This window comes from Corvus brachyrhynchos, unplaced genomic scaffold (genome assembly GCF_000691975.1).
Source record: "Corvus brachyrhynchos isolate BGI_N302 unplaced genomic scaffold, ASM69197v1 scaffold101, whole genome shotgun sequence".
In the NCBI taxonomy this organism is placed as follows: Eukaryota; Metazoa; Chordata; class Aves; order Passeriformes; family Corvidae; genus Corvus; species Corvus brachyrhynchos.
In genome coordinates this window covers 15,371,508-15,392,408 of record NW_008237239.1, presented here as the reverse complement: position 1 = coordinate 15,392,408, position 20,901 = coordinate 15,371,508, and the positions used below count along the sequence as shown (strand labels likewise).

Below are 20,901 nucleotides of genomic sequence, written 5' to 3'. Positions count from 1 at the left end.
GTGTAGGGATGCCATGGTTACTAATCAGCACTTTGCATCTTGCTTGGAGGCAGTTTCTGACAGGTGGCTTTGCTACTGCCTGTGATTTCAGAAGCTGAGTCTGTGAAGCCAAATCAGACTATCTCCCAACTCCCCTTTCCTTCTTCTATGATGTAGTCCAGCTTTCTGTTTCTGTTTTCTTTGGTGTTCAGTCCTGGACGGCTTCGTATTTTCTTGCAGTGTTTTGTGGTATCTTTGGACACAGCTCTTTCTAATCCTTTCTTGCATCAAGAAGTTTCTTAAAGGGAAAATCGTGTTGCTTTTATTATGTAAAAATATAACAGAAATTTGCTTTAATTTTGGATATTCTGCCCTCCAATGATCATTTGCAGTTTCTGGATAACCTTTAGTGTTTGTCTTAGGACGGTATTGCAGAAGTCAAGGCTCTATTACATACTCACATTAGAAGTCTTTCCAGTCAGGAAAGGCTGCTTTACTTCCCTCTGCCTTGTTACTGACTATTTTCAAACCGTGCCGTTAGAACTCCTTAACAATGAGAAACTTGCTATCTGAAACCGCCCCACACTTAGAAGGGGCAGCAGTGAACAGCAGTGCTGGTCCTCTGAACGTGAATCTAGAAATAGTAATAGCAGTGGTAATAAGGTGGTAAGGGTAGACACTGGAAATTGTCTGGTAGAGTGACACCATTCAGAAAGCACCCTGAGGGAAACCTCCCTGTCTAAAACTCTGCAAGAATTTTTGCAGAATGATTACTCCTTGCTCCCACATATCTTCCCTTTCTGGTAAGTTTTAACTGCAGATACCTGTATTAGTTGGACCTTCACCTTGAGCTGAACAAGACATTCTGCTTCTTTGGTACATTCCTGATGTGGACAGACTAGGAATATAAGACCAGCAAATAATTTTTGTTTGAGTGGATTTTGAGCCAGATGTTAGATGGTAGGAATATCTGTGCCTTGAGCCATGGCTCACTTGGTTCTCCACCTGTCCAGCTACAGCTGATGCAGAAGCACAGCATTTTAAGAGATGGACAGTTAATTGCTTTGTTCCTAAGGGTATATTTTGTGTAAGCTTTTCAAAATATAACAGATTTTTCTATCCACTATACAGGAGTAGCTATCCGTTTAAATGAATCTATCTGTAAAATCCAACAGCAGGGAAATATTTGTAAAAGTCTGTGTTTCTTTCATGTCTCCTTACTGTGCATCAAACAGTGCCAGGAACTGGACATTCACAAAATAGTTAGGATGTCACTGAATGAAACATGTCAATTCAGGTTTGGCCTGAGTCATTCTGTACACAGATGCAAACATATGCCACTGATTGTAAAAAACTTTAATTTATTTGCTGTTTGGATAAGGAAGCTGAAGCTGTGATTCACATGTTTCTGAACTGAGTGCACTGGGATGGGATAACCATCTGTCCTGAAAGGGAGATGCTCGGCTGTGTGTGCCTACTGATGTTAACACGGGCTACTGGCTAGCAGTCTTATCGAAGCAGTTGCCAAAGGTTTAAGAGTACACAAATAAAAATGAGTTAAAGTGACCATTTTTAAGGGGCTTCTGAAGCTTTTAAAGAAAAAGCAGTGTTTGTGGGTGCAATAGTCCTGCTTCAAGTTCCGTATTTCAAGCTAAGCTTACCAATTTAATTTTAATCCCTTTCAAATGCCTTGGTCATGCTTTGAAGATAGCAAACCGCCCCCTCAAGCTCTGAAGCTGAGCACTGGCCCTTTTTGTTTCCACAAGCCGAAAATAAAGTGTTCGCATGAGCTCATTTACAGAGAGTAGAGTTGGCAGCCTTATCAGGAGAGGAGAAAAGAGCTCTGAAGATGAAAAGCTATCGCTGTGACAGAAGTCTTTATTAGGTTGGGCAGTAACGGAACGTAGTGTACACGGGATAAAGTGATGGCTACCTAGAGCATTTAGGGAAAACCAGAAGACTAATAATGTTTTATGTTGTTCTTAGACTGGCTTCTTTGGTGATCCCTCTGGCCTAGGGATGTTTGGAGTGAAAAAGGGGACTATGTAAACAGAATGCTGTCTGTACAATCTACAGCCTCTGCTGGTCACAAAAAAGAGTGAGTCATAAAAAGGAAAAGTAGAGATGAGTCATTATATAGTTTTATAATTACTCAGCATTCCCTGTTGTGGCAACCCTCTGCTATAGAGTTTGCTAGGAGACAGACTTTGATTGAAAATCCCTTTATCCAGTTTCACACGTATGTGAAATCCCATTTACAACAAATATTTCTGTTGTTGAAATTCACATATTTCAGGACAATTTTTAAAATAATACAGATGATATACAAGATCAGCTTTATACTGATAATAAAGTTTAATTCTACTAATCTTCCCCTTGTCATTGACAACCTATATGGCTTATTGTTGTTTTTACTTAAGGTTTTTTCCTGTTCATTTGTTAGATTTCCTTCTTCATTAAAGATCATGTCCTCTTGCTAACCCAGGATTAAAGCCATGGCAACATTTTGTAGGCAACCATGTCTTCACAACCTAAACCCATTAGAATTAGTGGTACATTAGCTAAAAGAAAAAAAAATGGATAACTACTTGTTTCTGTGATTCTTATAAATTTCACAGCTGCTGTGAAATTCAAATAGAGACCTGTATTGCTTTTATGGGTATCTCTGCCCCCCAGTAAAAGCAAAAAAGGCTTTACTTGAAGTTTTGAATTGCCTTCTTTAATGCCTTCAAACAATAGACCCATTTCTTCATTTAATTAAAACAGTAAAAGTTGTGGCTCAACCATACAGATTGACAGAGGACTGTAATTGATTTGGCTCATTTCTTTTTTTTTTAATCACAATTAACAATAAAACACAGTGCATTTTTCTGGAGAAGTAACTGAGTAAAAAACAATGAAAAAGAAAGATAAATGGCAGTAATACTGCTTACATTAATTAGGAGGGTATGTTGGGTATTATGCTGGAAAAAGTCTGCAATTGAGCTTTTAGTGGCATGGGAGTTTCAGTTGCAGTTTTCTCTGAGTAAGGACTGCAGGCATTTGTTCATCAGGAAAACTGTATAAAATTGCTGGATCCTAATAACAGATCTTTGTGCAGTGGAACATGGCACTGATCTCTAAGTGTGTCCTCAGGTAAACTGTTCCATAATAAAGAATAAAGTGTGATGGAAAACCTTCTCTTGAAAGACAGACTTACCAATTTTTTCCTGGGCTCTGTCAAGTTCGTGTATTTGAGTGGAAAAAAAGCACCAATATTTATTGGTCCTGCATCCAAATTTAATTTTTAAAGGGTTTTCAACAGTTATACATCAAAACTGAAGGGGAGGAACAACATGTCCACAATCCAACAGACTTTTTATATGAGGTTCTTGCACCTTTACAATAGTTTTGTTCCTTCACTGTGCTTACTTTGTTGCTAATCAGTATTTAGTCTGCTTCCTCACATTAATAATGTAAGTTGAAACTAGCACTAAATAACCTTTTTTTTTTTTTTTTTTTGGTGGTATTTATTGATGAATGAAAAGGACATGAAGGAATTCTTTGTCTTGGCCTAGCTATTCTCAGTGGAGGAATTACTAGTCTAGCCATTGATCTTTGCCATTGGCAGGATTGACTGTGTTGCAATTGCATGTAGTAAGATAGGTTTTCTGTCCTCATTTCCAAACTGACGTCGTTTTACACTTCTTAAAATCAAATAATATGCATTAACCAGTTTGGCATTGTCCTTTTGTGAATTGCCATTCGTTTTGGGATTCATGACCTGTGAGAAGTATCTAGGAAGTGTTTGATTATGGCCCAGTTCAGCTGCAATAGTCTGAGATGAGCAGGTAAATCTTCCTCACTGTGAGTTGCATTGGTTTATGCAACTGCCAGCACAGGCAGAATTTCTTCACTGATGCTTCAGACCTCATGTGCATAACAGTTAACCTGCTTGTTTGTTTGTTACTGTTGTGAAGTACATTCATGGTAGAAACTTTTATTTTCAATTCCCTTTTAAAGCTCAGCACGTTGAGCCTCCCTTTCTTCTGCACATGCTGCCAGCAGAGGATTGTCTCTAGATAAATTATGCCCTCTCTTTCTTAAACAAGATTAAAGACCTTCTCTGGCTGTTAAGTATCCAGCACTTGAAATCTCAGTCTGTTTAGTTCACTGCGGCAATTGCCAACTGTGTGGAGTTTTGATGAGGATTGTATACTGTAGTGGTACAATGTACAACACGATTTAAGAAATGTAAACTATAGAGAGCATTTTTTGATGTTTAGCACAAAGATGAAAATCCATTCCTCAGAGTAGAACCAATAGAATGGAACAAATTAAAAACAAGCACATGAAAAGCTTTTTTACTCTGTCTTTATTTATGTAACTACAAGGAGAATTTCCTCATCTTTTAATTAGATAGGCTTAAAAATGAAAACGCCCATGCAGAGGTTTTAAAACTTATTTTGGTGCTGTTTTGTGGAAATGATTTTGAATAAAAAATGTGCTACACTGTTTCAGATGTAGGAAAGGTGCCAATCAAAATCAAGAATTCTGGCTCTGAATTTATTTGAGGTTTGAGATTTTTTGATGTGGAGTTAGTAATCTTTTGGTCTGTGGACGTTTTACAAAAAATTTACTCTGAATGTAAAAGGAAAAGATTGTCAGTATAAACTTGGCAGTGCATTCTCATTTTTTTCTTTTGTGGGCTCATAATCTCAATTTAAAGGTCCAGGTAAAACTAAAATTCTGCTGGGCTGATGGATTTAGGATATATGGCCAAATTTCCTATTGATCTAGTGCTTAACTGCAAGTTAACCTAGTTCCAAGAAATATGCAAATATCGTCACTGAGAGAACAGTAGACCCCACAAAAATTTGGCACAAAGTAGAGATGTTTATTACACTTCCACTCTTCGTGGATAGTTTGAAAAGAAGATCACGGAGCAATCTAAAAGGAAAGGCACAGGCTGGAGAGAATAATAAAGAGGTATCAATCCACCACACCACACCATCTCTGACACAATGGCATGACAAGTGGAAAATAACTTAACTCTGTAAAATAGGGAAAAGGCAGTAAAAAATGAATTGTGTTACAGTTTCTAAAACCTGCCTCAATTCAAGAAACAAATGCTCCTGAGCAGTGCCAAGGTGTACGATTTTCATATAAATCTCACATGTCAGCAAATGGGAAACATGTAAAAACCGTAAGAAACAGTTTCAGAAAATACCAGATTTGTTAAGACCATTGAGATCACTGATTTAAGAAGGTCCCATCTCCAATCCCAAAGGCCTTCCTCATAAGACCCATCCTCAGTGCTGTGTGTTTTGATTTTCTCCAGTAAACGATATTCCCAGAAAATATAGTCATATTTCGTATAACTGATGCACAATTTTGCTGCATAAAAGCGTAATTAGAGTTGTTTTCTTCAATGATCAGTTCCTTCCTTTTCTCCAGGTTTAACTAAGTTAAGGCTTCAAGGAAGAGCATTTGAATCGGTTTCCTTTGAAAATACGGGCAAGATCTTATTTCTGTTACGTCACTTTATAGTAATGCAGTAATCTGTGCTTTCTTGTTCAGTTTTCTCTGCATGTTTCTGTACTGTTCTACTGAATATATCTTGTCCAGATTAAAATTAGTAGGAAAAAAACTTGAACATCTAAAAATGGATTCCAATTAAATATTTTCTGGAACAAATGAACACATTGCAGAAGGAGGTTCTGATCCAAAGAAAAGAGTTCTAAGGTTAAGGAGAGGGAAAGTAAAAGGAGGAAGAAACAGATTTGTTTTGCTTAAATAACAGTCCTAGGTACAATTTCGGATCTTGTGAGAGTAATGTGGAAATGCAGCGATGGGCAGAATCTAAATGTGGAAAACTGAACCACACAGAGACCTTATTTGCCAGTAGTTCTCCAGAACGTCACTTCTTGAGTTTAGTTTCCTGTATTTGTATTAATAATTGCCTTTGTAAGGCAGGATAAAAGAGTGAGTAAGGAATTTTGACTCTTAGCTTTTTAGTCATTAAGCAATGCAGTGTTATTGGTTTGAGTTACTCTGTGCTGTGCAAAGCACACACAGCCTTTAGTGATCATTCTCTGAAGAGTTCCTGCTGGAGAAAGAGAAGTGTACTCACTGCAGGCCATTATGGATCTTGTAATCTCCTTTTCCTTTAAACCTGTGTTTGTTTTCCTGATCACAGAGTGACAACAATGACATTTTTTCATGAGGAACTCACAGAACCCAGGGAACTCATCTACACTCAGGCACAATTTAACTGCCCTTTGTACCCAGTTATGAAGTTAGAACTTATATATATATGTACATCTGTATCTTTGTGCTTTCTTTGGTCAGATCAAGAAGAATAGATTAGTAATAAAAATAAATTCTATGTATCTTTCCTTTAGATAATCATTTACAGTTTCATAATCTGGCTTTCAAAGGAATGAAAGGCCTTGAAACTAAATGATGGTTGTGCTAAATGCATTTCTGGTGCTCTTGGCAATAGTATCAAGTAAATATTTTTCATGTGATCTATTTCCACTTTGCATGAATATTTTAAGTTGTGATTGTCCTTCCTTGACCTAATCATTTCATTGTCTTCATACAATTACAAAGATATGTGAACGTTTCAAGTAAAATCTCCTGTGAACATACTTTGACTATATAGACAGGAAAAGTAAACTTAAAATTGCAGAATGTTAGGAGAACTTGCATTTAAGTGATTGTTTCAGAAGGCAAAAGAACAGTATCCTTAGTAATTCCAAATTCTAAGGTTTCAATCAAAAAATAAAAAAGGAAGAAAAATAGTGCTAAAAGAATGCTGTTCAAATATGTCAGGAGGAACTACAGTAACAGGTGAAAGGGCACTATGCATGTCATGGAAAGAGACAGTGTTTCATAATCTGTCCAACGCTCTTCTTGCAAGAAACTTTGGATTTCTAATAAAGATGCAGTATACTTTGACTGTTACTGTCACTATTTTATGGTGATCTAGTGGTGATCACAGAGTAATAGAATCATAGAATATGCTGAGTTGGAAGGGGTCATCAAGTCCAACTCCTGGCCCTGCACAGGACGCCCCAAGAGTCACACACCCTGTGTCTGAGAGCATTGTTCAAATGCTTCTTGAACTCTGTCAGGCTGGTGCTGTGACCACTTCCCTGGGAGCCTGTTCCAGTGCCCAACCACACCCTAGGTGAAATACCTTTATAATGATGAGAAAAGGCTTGGCTGAGATGTTGCAGTGGAAACCACAAACACAATTTTGGGCCAAATTGTACAAGTTATACACACACTTCCTGGTCAAGTTGCTCAAAACCTGTCCTTGGAAGAGGATTATACACATTTGTTCAGTTTGAGGGTGCTAGTTCTAAATACCTAGAAATGCTCTTCTAGGTTTCTATTTGTGGATTTGTTTCATTAAGTTATTTTATACATAACCTGTCACCTTTTTACTCAGTAAATTCTACTCTTGAGTCTTAATGTCTTTAAATTGGGTGTCACATTCCATAGGAATGTATAGTGATGTGTTTAAAAGAAAAAAGAAAGAATGAATTGAGTCCAATGTATCTGTTTTAATGGAGGGAAGAGAACTTTGGGACATAAAGCAGAAGACTTTGAAAGCAGCACAGTATTTGGGATAAAATACAAAGCCAATGAAAGTAAACTCTTGGCTCTTCCTGCCCTTAGAAGTAGCTCTGGAGATGTGTGCAGACTTTGGTAGAGCTATAATAGATTTGCAATGCATTGAGTGAGAAGACCTTGGTTTCCTGTTTGGTAAATATTCTTTTCATGGCTCCTAGAAAAACAAAATATGCGTGTGTTTAGCATTGCACATGGTGAATATTCCCATCGAGATCTGCATTCAGAAGGATGGTAGACATGTATCAATTTAAATAGACTGTGCTTGTCGGGAATTATTGACTTATAACTACTTTTTTAAATTCTGCATTTGTTAAAATTCTATATAAAAATAATTTATGAGGAAATTTTATGCTTTATTTCCTCTTTCAAATAATGCTCATGTAATTATGTTGCCCAGTTACTTGTATTAACATACTTTTACACTGTATGGGTTTTCTTCGTAGCAGTTGCCACTACAACCTAAAGAAAAATATTGTCCGCAGACAAGCATCTTTTACATAAAGGCATTTTAAACAGGGAGGAGTTGTTTCTTGTGTAAAAGAATAATTCTTGTGACAAAAATTGTTGACCTTTTTTCTCTTTGTTTTGTTCATTTAGGCTGGCTAAAATTACATACATATTCATGTATTTTAATAAGAACAAAGCATTACTCTTGGATATTTTCCATAAATTTGTTCTCATAAACAATTTGATAGACATCTACTATAAGTGTAATGGGGGAAGTTTACAGTAAATCAGTCTGTCTGGTTTAGAAAACTAGAATTTATTAACCCATTTCCCAAAGGCCCAGTGTTACCTGTGAGATTAGAAGAAAATTGTCACTGTTTCTGTTTTAGAGCAGGGGCACTTTATAATCTGACTATATGTCTAATTATTTAAAAACTTACCGTGCTTTATTGAAGTGAAATCAATTTACCTCATAACGTGAATTGTTTGTAGCATTATAGGCAGTGGAAAAGTCTGGGAAATGCTGAGCATATTTGCAGTTATGTTTTTCAGCTGGCATTTTCTGCATAGGCTCTGATCCGTTCCTCTTGGTAACCACAAAAGAATAGTCAATATGCTGGTTAACCAATATGCTTCTGTATGGAAAGCTTCTAGCAGTAGTATCAATGAAGTGGTATCACTAATAAACCTTCCATTAATTGCTCAAGGAGTACCTCGAGGTGAGACTCGGAGGCCACAGGCAGGGTAACCTGTCACTCCAGTGTGTCAGGCAGAATGTCAGGTTGTGAGGCTGGCAGGGTATGTGAGCTGAGGTATACAATCACTCACACTCAGGGCATGAATGAAGTACTAAGTATGTTTGGGAGAATACTTAAAATTGAAAATGATGAATTAGATCTTTTTTTCTTTTAGGGCCACAGAACTTGGTCTGTACCTGTTAAGTCCTTGTGTTTTATTTTCTTTTCCATTCCTTTATGAAGCTGAAACACAAATATACACATGTGTTATAGGAATTGTAAAAAATTAATCTTGTGTTCTTTTCACACTTTAGCTGATATCACCAGATATTATCTTAATATTTTTATATGTATGTATCTACAGTAATATCTCTGTCCTTTTTGTGCTAAGGGAAAAGAAGTGCGTGTTAGATGATTAGCAAAATAGTATCCATTTTAATCTTGCATTTTATTTTAATCTTGCAGTGTTCCACCACATCTGATAGTTTTATATACATCTTCCCATATAACTCAGTTGAAGGACTGCAGCCTTCTCTTGTAAAATTAAATAATTTTAAAAATTTATTCCCTATTTTGCTCCTCACTTAACCTTAGCAATCAGAACTTGATCAATTAACTTTGGTGGTTTTCTGCTCAGTTTCACTTTCCGATTCTCATGTATTCACAATTCTTTGATAGTAGTATTCATGGAAGAACAGGGGAAATGTTATATACAAACAAAAGAAAAGGCGTTTAAACTTTTTTTTTTTTTAAATACATTTTTGGTAATACAGAATACCTTTTTAAAAATGCAAAGGTTTTGAGGTCTGACAGCATTCCTTCAAACTAATCTTCCACTGACACCTGCAATATTGTCAGTACTCTGGAAAATGTTGGGGCAAATGTTTGTACACTCTGGCACTTTGTATAAAATACAAATACTTATTTCTTGAGAAAAGTTCCATGGATGGGATCATGGTCTTCCATTAAATGCCATTTGTAAAATCCCTTCCTGGCAAGGCCATTTGGAATGTTTTTACCTGCAACCTCCAGAAACCATAATGTATGCAGAGGACATATCTCCTTTTTTTTGTTTCCATCTTCCAGAGCAATGGACAATTGTAATAGGAAACAATTCCACCACATTGACATTCTACATAATGTTCTTTATTTTACTCTGCTATGTCTTGATTTGATGCCCCTCTAGCCACTAAATCTGGAAATTTGTTTTGTTGCTGAGCAGTCATCACTTTAATGCACTGCATATAATGAAACAAAAAACCTTAAATCTTTTCTTCCACATTAACTCTGAGATTTTCAGGCAGAAGGAACACTGAACAAGAAGGTGCTATGTCAGTACCTTCCAGTCTGAACATACTAATCCAGATCAGTGTTTTTTCCCAGACAAAATAGCTGACAAAGACAGTACTTTTTAAAATAGGCAAGTGCTCAGACAAATCAGAAAGGGAGTAGAAACCAGGAATTTCAGATTCCCAACGGCCATAAAATGTGCCCATCTGTGCTGTGTACCCATATAAGCCACTGTTGAACTTTACTCTTGTAGCAGACAGAATTGTAAGAAACAGAAAGTTGCAGTACATGGACAGGAAGTACAAAGTACAGAAAAACCCTGTCATTTGCCAAAGACATCTGAAACTAGTAATATAAAATCTTCCTTTATCTTTAGGTTAGAATTATCTTGTTGTACTGCAAGATTACTCCAGATGAAACCCTGCTGTGTAACTCCTAGCTAGTCTTGAAAAACATTTGCAAACGGAATAACAATACAGAGGGCAAAATGCTCATATTTTGGCTGCCAGAAAGCCAAAAAGTAAGAATATCTACCACATTTTCTAAGTCAAGATCGTATTTTCATATCAAGTCAGTGCATAGGTTTAAAAGTACACGTTTTTTTTAGCATCAGACTGGTGTCTGTACTCATTAAATTACTTCAGATATTTTAAATCTCCATTTAGGAAACTTTCCTAGTGTTTCTATTGCAGTCTTCTGTATAAGTCAAATTGATAGAGTATACTTAAAAACATATACTTATAAGTCATAGTAAGATATAATCAGTGCACCTAAAAATGTGTTAGCTGCAAACAGAAGCTGAGACATGGTATAAGCTGCTTGGGCTGTTCTCCCGTTGTGCCTCCTGCTCTAGATTCTGTAGAGCCATAAAATAGCATGCAGAAGACAGAGGGAAGAAGTTCAGAATTCTGCTGTACCTTTTGAGGAAGCTTGAAAGATCAAGTCTGAAATGGATGCAGTTCCACAAATCATTCTGTTAGTCTTTGAAAGAATAAAGGAAAAGCAGGGAAGAATTGCGTAGTGTTTCACCACAAGAAGTTTAGCTCATAATTACTTAATACATAAATATGAGAAAGATTGCAGAGGTAGGGTTGTTATGGGTGTACTAAGAGAAAAGACAATGTCAAAATGATGTTTTCATGAATAAGCTGTGGAGAAATCCAAAATTCTGAGAGGAAAACATATATTTGCACTGAGGCCAATTTATACTCCAGCATTATAGAGCTCCCTTAGCTATAAAGGTAAGTCTCACTCAATTTGCCAGTTGCGTGCAATTTGGAAAGGAAATTTTGCTTGTCTTACTTTTGTATAGTTCATCACAGAATGGCTGCTCCTTGAGAAAATGAGAAAGATTATGTCCCAAAGGGAAAAAAAAAGTCTAACCAAAAAACCCCCCTAAGTTAGGGGATCATATTTGTTAGGGTAAAAAACTTGGTATTTCAGTAAATTTTACATCTGTTTTAAAGCTCTAGTATGATGAGCCATCCTTTACTTTACTCTGGTTCTGTTCCAGCAGAATGAAGTCACTTTCTGTAAGTAGAAATCCAAATTCTAAGTGGGATTTTTCTTGGTCCCAGTAGAACTGGTATTATTTTGTATAACTGTTTCAACTCACACTATTAAGAACTTTCCTGTGACTTCTGGATCACAAATTAATTCCAGAATCCCACATCCTCCAAGTCACTGACTGAAATATTGTAAAACTGCACATTATTGTATCTGAAAAGGGTATTGAGATCTTGTTCATGCTGCTGGTACTTCACAGTCTGATTATTGTAACGCATTTCATTTCAATCTTCCCTTCTCTCTTGAGAGTTGCCAGCAAATGGTCCAGAACTTCAGTTAGACTTCTTTTCTATTAGAGTTGTCACCAGCGTAGCTCGTGAATTCTTTATAAGCTCTACTGATGTGATCTAGAATACAGGCCTGCTTTTGACCTTCAGGTGTTGGCATGGCCTTGCTCAAGCTTACTTTTTGACCTTTCTGTCTCCTGACGTTCTGTGCCCTCTCCTTGGATCATCAGCCAAGCTGCCTTTCCCAGTCTGGGCTTGTCACCTTTAAAGTAATGGTTACAAGTGTATTGATGCAGTAATGACTTTACAGCCCAGCAAGCTCCACTTCGTTAAATTGGTTGTAATTTGAACTCTGAAACAAGATAGCATCTTCTGTAATTATATTTAAATAAATTAAGGTTAGAACTGTGGTGTTTAGTTAGTGATAGATTGCCTTTATTTATTCTTATACCTTGTCCCAGGATATTGTATGCATAATTAAAAAAATAAGGCATATACTCTCATATAGTATGGTTATGATATATAAGCACATTGACATGAAATTTAATGGTGCAATTAGCAGCAGTGTTTTCTGTGTTATTCATAAAAGCTGTTGCAGTATTTTACACTGCTTCCTAGTAATTAGTATATTAGTAATGCAGGTGATGGGGAGAGAAGTATTATGTAATGGTAACTGCTTCATTTCAGAAACACCAGGGCTTTATGTATATTCAGCCTTAGTTCTGCATTGCTTTTGCTTTGCATTTTACAAATATGCACATTTTGCTGCAACACAGGCTCTTCCTAGCTTTGAAAAAGGGAAGGAAAAGAAGTGGAATCTATATAACCTGTATTTACTGGCCTAATTTCAGTCTTTTTTAAAATCAACTTGAGTCTAGCATAATTCCACTGAAAATCTGGTAGCATAACACTTGGAAAAGATCAAATTTAGGCACTAGTAACTGAGTGCATGGAGTGTATCTCTTCCAAAAAAGACAGATTTTTTTTCTGAGGTCTTAATGTGAAGTGTAAAAGATATTCTTTTGTAATATTTGAGAGCTAATCATGGGATAATGGGTGTTGCATGTTCAATGCAACAGTGTAGCTGTCATGTTTTTCTTTTTTTTTAAATTTTCTTCTTTCTTTCTGCGCATTCACCTCTTCTTGAACAGAAATAAAAGGTTCAAGGCTTGTCAGCATCAGTTTATAGATAGCTGTTTAAAAATAATGAGGTATTGGGTATTGTAAGGCTCAGGGCTGTCTTGCCAGACTCATTTATTTCCATTCACCTTTTGTCAGAATTGCAGACAGAAGACATTCAATTAAAACTTGTCACCTGTTGCATGTGACCTAATTTGTATTTGTGAGTGTCACAGATTAGGATACATATGGAGCCATTTAAAAATGTAAAGCAACAATAGGATTCTTAAACATTTTATGCCACATTTTCTTCATGTGAACATCTTTGTTTATGGACCATTCTTCAATGGAAATCACTTGGGCTAAGAAATAATAGAATTTATTTACACAAAGTCTCATTTACATGGGAAAACTAAGGGGATTTTATTCACGTTCTTTTGTGGTTTAATGCATAAATGACAGAGCACAAAATTTCAGCATGTAGATGATTAGTTCATGCAAAGTTAATGTTCCTTTCAAGAGTGGTTGAGTACTGAGCTGTGTAAGTAATGCATTTATCAGTTCTTTTGTCAAACTGAAAAAAACAAACCACTGGGCTTTAACCTAAGAGATGTTTTTATCAGTTTCTTTGCAAAAGTCTAGCCTTCTCATCCCCTTCCTCCAGGACAAAAATGGAATTTCCAAAATGCTGCTTACATTTAGTTGCCTAGAAACTTTGTTTATTATTAAACATAAGCAAAATCTGAAGTATTGGTTTGAAGCACTTGTTTTGCAAAACCAATATTTTTCTCTTTTGATTTTTCAACCTGGAACAATTCACTGAGTACTTTAGTTAGCCCAAATATTTTAGGTTTTTTTATAATAAACTGATTTTTGCAAATCGTTGCAGAGGAACATATAAATTAAACAACTTATAGTCACAGATCAAGTTAGATGTTAAAGTAATAAAAGCACTGGTTTGTTTTTCAGTCAATTATATGGGTCAGTTCATGAATTAATTGCTTTATAGGCACCTCTTGAGAACAGCCAATTTTATCCCATATTAACAAATGCTTTTTGGTCCTAGCTGAATGTAAAGTAGGAGGATGATTTTTAGACTTCCTAAACTAATCTAAATAATGTGTTTAATTGCGCAGGTGGCTACAGGAAGACAAAACACTAAAGTCTTCCCTTCCTAATTGTTAATTCAGTCATAGATCAGGAAAACTTTAATGTGAGTCATAGCTTGTATCTTCTTTGATGAATTAGGGCTCTGTTTTCAAAATATTACCTGCCTGGTAGACACATATTTTACATCTCTAGCTGAATTTTTACCTGCGTAGGGTATTATCCAAATGCTTCATAGACTGATTGCAGAAGCTCTTTGGCATCCTTGTAGTTCAGCACATAAAACAAGTATGCAGATCCAGAAAAAAAGATAGGTCATATTGTCCTATTTCTTCAGCTGTGTTACTTTCCTGCATGTTTCTACTGTATTGGGAGAGGTCTTTCATGGTTTAAAGTATTTTTTCCACCGCAAATCTTACAGACTGTAGGATTAATGCACTGGACTCTAATCCCAAACTATAGAGGTTGCTGAAGTGTCTAAAGAGTATCTAGATGACTGTGCATTCTTAAATCTCAATACATTGTGTCTGTGTTCATGGTAGAAGAATGAGCTAGTTTTTCCAGTTTATGTAAATAAAAGCAAAACACTGAGTTTATAATATTCACTCAAGCTTGCTCAGCAATCTTAGAATTAATCACAGTATATGCAAGTGAACTGGAACACTCTATCAAGATGTTGTCCCAAAGGAGAACCACTTTGGAACCTGCCATTAAAATTATTTTTGTGCTTTCCAGTTTTGCTGTTAATCTGGGGGTTTTTGCCTCTGCTGCTGATGTTCCTCTAGAGCTTGGCAAGATGCAGTTATGTGGGTATTCATTCTTACCTGTCTCACTATTGACAGTGCTGGGAATCGTGCAGACATCTGTAGAAAATGGATTGTTAGCCAGTTACATATCTCAAAAAATGAGATAGGAATGTTTTTCATACATACCAAATGCTTTGTTAGAGGTGGAGCTTGCCAGAGTGGCGTTAATGTCGAACATACCAGCTTGCCATGAGTGTGTTACGTAGGGGGAACAGGAAGGGAGCAGAATATGAAATTTCCTGAAGGAGGTCAAAATTGCACATTCGAGTCTGATTTCAAACCTGTTCTTTACTGATGTACTGGAAGATAAAGAGGGATTTTTGATTTATTCAAATATTAATTCATATTTAAGTGAATTACATTTCCAAAATAAAAAGCTCCTCCAAGTAAAGGTAGTGAACAAGTTCTTACAGGCAGTCCTAAGTAGGCCTTGATTTGAAGGATTGGGCTAATGCCTACCAATGTAGCTTGGGAATTTCTTGTGGGTATAGAGCTCTGTGGAAAGAACAAGAATGTTTATGGGTCAAGTGAACAAATGAACACTGGAAGCTTCTGGCCAAGGTAAGGAGGGGATGGAGAAGAAGCATAGAGATGGATGATAAAGGGGTAAATAGTGGTGGATGATAAAAGGAGTAAATAGTGTACTTTTAACATGGGTTGCGTCAGTATGGAAAATGAGATGACATGGTTAAATAGTATTTTCATACTGAGGACCTGAATCACCTCTCCCCCCTCTCCACTGCGATAAGAAAAATTCAACATTCCAGCTGCAAAGCTGCAAGGCCGAGGTGAGATTAACCCTTTTTATTGCTGTGAAGAGCTGAAAACCTGAGGGAAGAGAGAGAGGAGATGCTTAAAGCATTCTGTTGTGAAGCTATGATATATCAGAGTATCCCATTGTAATTCCATGAAGATATGGGGGGTGGAGTGTTCAACTCGTGAGCAAAAGCACCTGCGTTGAGATAGTATGGGCAATCTTTTTGGTTATGTAGCATCATCACAGTGGGTACCTGTCCTGCATGACGTCTTCAAGGCAGTGTGAAAAAAGGACCACAGAACAGGAATAATAATATACATTTACTAGCAGGGGAGAAACAGATGAGAAAATACAAAGAATATGAGTTCAGGTTTGCCTATGTTAAGTTTGTTTAGATTAAAGTGCCTGGTGAGGAGCTCATACAGGCTCATCAGCCCTGGTCTTCAGTTGTTTCTTTGCAAGACTGTATGGGCACATTTAGCGTAGAGTAAGTGCCCAATGTGATTTTGTTGTGTGTTGCATAGCATTTGATAGAAATCATGCAAAGATTATGTAAGGAGCCAGGAGGTAAACTTTTTTTGTAGAAGGTTATATAGTGACTATATAAAAGCATTTTTTCCCTTCAAGAGCAGCTGGAGAATTTATTTTGTTTTATCATTATGTGTAATTGCTTTCTTTTGAAAAAGTAGCTATTGCATTGATTTACATAGTTTCCATCTCTCCATGTATTACAGTTCTATAGTGCAAGCCTCATCTTCTGAGATTTGTAAGTCATGTCTAAATCTCTGACTCCCCATCACTCCTGTACAAATGAGTTCATGAATTGTGCTTGTCCTGAGATGTGAGTGTGTTGCACTTGAACGTTGAAAGTAACTGGTCTCTTGACTGGTGGCAAGCCTGTTCTTAATATTTCTACCCTGTGGTCATCCCTGGTTTTCCCATTAGGGTTCTTGGTTTTGTTTCTCTGTGAAAGGCTTTTAAAATCAGCATGTGAAGAATTAACTTCCTTGTCTGCAGTGGAGCCGTGTTCAGTGACAGGAATGGATGTTTTGACCCTGAAGAACTGTAATCATAATACGTACAGTGCAGTTCATTGGGAAATGTTACATGATTTTTCATGGGTGGGGTGGGTGTCTTTCTTTTCACTTCATGGTTGAGGACTAATAGGGTGAGTGAACTGAGATGCTGAAGGTTTTGTAAAGCCACAATGCACAGTAGAGCTGAAGCAGAAGTCTGCTTAATTTCTCCAGATATCACAATATCCTCCTTAATTAGTCTGAATACAGACTGTGTGGAATTCAGTTACATCTGTGACTGATGTAATGCTCCTCCTGCCCCAAATGAGGATTTTTGTGGACAAAATTATTTTTATTTCTTCCCTTTGTTATTCTAACAAAGGAGGCATCAGTTGCTACTCTTTTGAGAGCAGATAAACAGATCTTTATGTAATGAATTCTCTCATACAAGCTATAGGAGTTACAGGGGAATATGCATGCATATACTCCTGAACCTCTGGATTTCAGTTTGCTACATGCCAAACTCCAAAGTTTTTATGGAATGTCGGATGGGTATAGTTTCTTAAGCAGTGTCTTGCACTGTGTTTACTTCTATAAAGACCCTTGGGAAATAAAATACCACTTAGGGTATGTTAGATTATCAGAAATTGCTTCCAAAGTATCTACTTTCTTATAGCACTAGGAGCAAGGAAATCTTAGGAGCCAAAATGATGGTAAACTCTGTCAGTTTTAATGGAAGGGTTATAAATCTCTACTTTATAGTCTATTGGTATTATGTTATCAAAACTGTTTTCACATTAAAATTGGAATTAGTTCTGTTATAGACTTAGGTAATTTTAAAATGTGCAATACAATTGCTCCCCAGTTATCTAGAAGTTGGGGTTTTTAAATAGAAAGCTTTATTTACAGATATAGTGATACATATTAGGTGAAGGCAGAGATCTAAGTAAAATTTTGCTATTGTGACACTTTTCTGTATTTCCTCCCATTGAGTATGTGAATGGCTTGAATGTGTATCTCATCTAATGCAAAGGAGGTAAAAAAAATTGTTCATCTTGGTAGATTTATATTAATTTAAGCTTCAGTTCCATTACTTTTTGATTAAACATACTTCTGTCCGATGTTATCCATCCTTTATCACTATGAAATCTGTTCCCAAGCAGAAAGAAGGATGGCATCTGAATTATGCAGAAATCATTTTCTGTCTATTTTTCTTCAAATGATGGGCAGTCTTTTTCATAATCCCACCAATATTGTATGTGGCTTGTTCTAATCCTCTGCCTATTTCTGAATATTCAACTATCAAACCTTGGTTTTTTGCTATTTGTTTTTATGGCAAGGTATTGTCCTGGATGTCATTTGCTTCAGGTGTAGCTCAAACTCCCGATTCAAGTGTGAAAAGCAGTGAGTTATCTTTAGTTTTGGAAAGATTTGAGGTGTCAGTTTTTAAACTGGTTCTGTAGTTCAGGCATTTCCCAGTATAAATTTAAAAACAAACAGAAATAACTATGCTCTGTTGATTGAATCAGCATAAACTTTATCAAACAGCTTGGACCACAAATCAGTCACAAGTTACATAGGTAACTACTATAAATAAGATTCTGTTCATAATTATGCACTGACCTCTTGGGCTATGTGGTTCATTTGTGTTACTGTTTAAATCATGTGATCCACACAAATACAACTGGTGACATACGGTGAGAAATGTACTTCTTGGGTTTGATGGAGTGACATACAGAGTCTTCTGCACTAAACCAAGTGAAATTTCACTGTTAAGTATAGGTGATCATTGCCTGCTTTCCTGGTAAGCAAAAGCTGTTGAGCACTGTTGTACACAACTCACTGAATTATAATTGCAGATGTTGGTTGTGTCCTTAAAACAAACATCTCATTCCTGTGTTAGTAACCCAGGAAATACAAGCGAAAAAAAACCAAAACCACCCCATCAACAGTTGGCCTTGGATTTCTGGCTAGTTGGCAAAACAATTTTCCTTTACCAAAACCCAGTCTATCCTTTTTGGTTTTTGAGAAGGAAAGAGGACTGACAGATGTTTCTTGGCAACTAGACTGCCCTACCAGTGCAAGTCCATAGACAGCGCGTAAACTCTGTGCTGTGCACATGAACTGTAACTTCTTTGGTGGTGGATTCTCCTGCTGTCCAGAAGCCAGCTCTGGAGGTATTTTGTGCAAGGGAGAGATCAGAGGGCTGGAAAGTAGAAGAGTGGGGCACAATAATAGCAATAGAAAATATACATAGAGGGAGGAGAGCTAAAATAGACAATGAGAAGTGAGAAAGTGAGTTGCACTTTGTTACATCGCTCACAGGGGCCATTGATACTTAATGTGTCCTTGCATTCTTGTGTTGTTAAATCCATGTCATCAGGGACAAATTTTGCACTTGGTTTTACTCGTCCTGTTGCTCTGCATATGTGCCAAGTTCTTCAGCTTCCGTGTTATGTTACTACTTGGTTTTAGTCACATTCATCCTGGTTGTTTGGAAATCTGCCTGGGTGACTCAGAAAGAAAAAAAAAAAATTCCTTGTTTTGTAAGACCTACTGTCTTTGCAGCCTTTCTCCTTGTTTCATTTTGTCAGTGAGAGCAGCTATAGCTCGTTTCAGGAAGGTAAATTCCCAGGTATCCATACAAACCGGGCAGCAGAATGCTGTACTGAAGGAATGAACAGTATGGTGGTAGAACACAAATGTTAATTCATCACTGATGACATCTAAATGCACAGCCGTACAATTTCTTTCAAATCCTCATGAACAATTTCAGTCTTTAAGCCACATATACAGTCTTATTTTACTGGGGATACTTACTTTGTATCCTCCGGCCATGTTAGTCCATCTTAATTTGGTTTTGACTATCTAAGCTGTATATAGCACTCATTGTTTCTAAAGTTCTAATTCTCTGTACTTCTCTGCTCGTAATGTTATGCTTCTACATCCATGGTGTTTATTACAGCTTTGAAATTCTGCTTCTGGCAAAGATGACTTAAGATTAGGCTCTTTGAAATGGAAACTAAACTTGTTAGCTGTTTTTAATAGTATGTAAAAATGAATGAATGGTTTCAAATGAACAGGAAATTATGCTGTATACTTAGTCTTGCATGTGTGAAACTCTAAACTGCTTGCAAATACTTGTAATGCTGACTTCCCATGCTTTCCAAAATTAATCTTTTGAAATAAACATGCTTTTAATATAAATATTGGAAGGCAGGAAATAGGAGATGGTTACCTGAAAGGCATGCTCATAATGTATTTAATTATATGTTTGCTTGTGTTTCCAAACGTAGGTGTGCGCCTAGACCGAGTACGTGGAGGTCGCCAGAAGTACAAGCGCAGAATAGATGCAGAGAACAGCCCATACCTGAACCCTCAGCTAGTTCAGCCAGCAAAAAAGCCATGTGAGTACACTACATACACAGCATTTCTCTCTGAGTGCAAGCTATTGACTCCTAGCCCTGTTTGTCACGCTCGTTCTGAGTGGAACAGGGCTTTGGTCAGAAAATAATACCATGAAGACTATATCAATTTAGCTATTAACAGGTTTTATTTTAAATATGCTCATCTTTCTCAAGTGGAGTTGAACAGAGAGTGTTTTTACAGGTGGAAGTGTATAAAAGCATGGTTTATGCAGTGCAAATTTTACATTTACAGGTTATCTTTATTTTCAGTGGTACATAAAATGGTTCATACTGTGATCATTAGCTCATTGAAGCTTCTACTTTCAGATTTCACAAGAAAGTGATTTTTGTAGTTTTCACTAACTAAATGAGTTTGACTGCTCAACCTCCCAATGAAAATACATTAAGAGCCTCATTAATTTATACCTATAGATTAATACACTACCTAGCATTAGATTAAAACAGCAATATGCCACACTAATAACAAAGCTGAAATTGGTAGTTTGGGCTCTAGTACCCTCATGGATTTTTTTTTGCTTTGTTTAGTTATGTTTTAATAATGTCCTTGATTGTATCTAGCCAGGCTGAAATTAAGAGAGAAAGAGATGATCATCTCACTGCTAAAATACAAGTTCCATCCTCTTTGCGATTAACTAAAAATAGTTAGGGGTTTTGCTTTGCAGCTTATATAAACTCAAGCAGTGACTGTACTAATTCCATGAAGTAAATTTAATAGCATTATAGCTGTAGTGCAAGAGGCTGGTATATTACCCTGCAAAGACACGCAGGCTGTATCAAGTGTTGTAAACTCTTCCGAATT

At 36.7% G+C, this 20,901-nt stretch overlaps 1 protein-coding gene across 4 annotated transcripts in view; it reads left to right on the top strand.

Annotated features, from left to right (window-relative positions):
• The window catches only part of ESRRG (estrogen related receptor gamma), a 342,621-nt gene that overhangs the window by 270,177 nt on the left and 51,543 nt on the right, over positions 1-20,901 (top strand). For all 4 annotated transcript variants that reach the window (XM_008630337.2, XM_017730040.1, XM_017730038.1 and 1 more), the window contains one exon: positions 19,971-20,081. In XM_008630337.2, the coding sequence (XP_008628559.1) occupies positions 19,971-20,081 (111 nt within the window). The remainder of the gene's footprint in view (positions 1-19,970; positions 20,082-20,901) is intronic.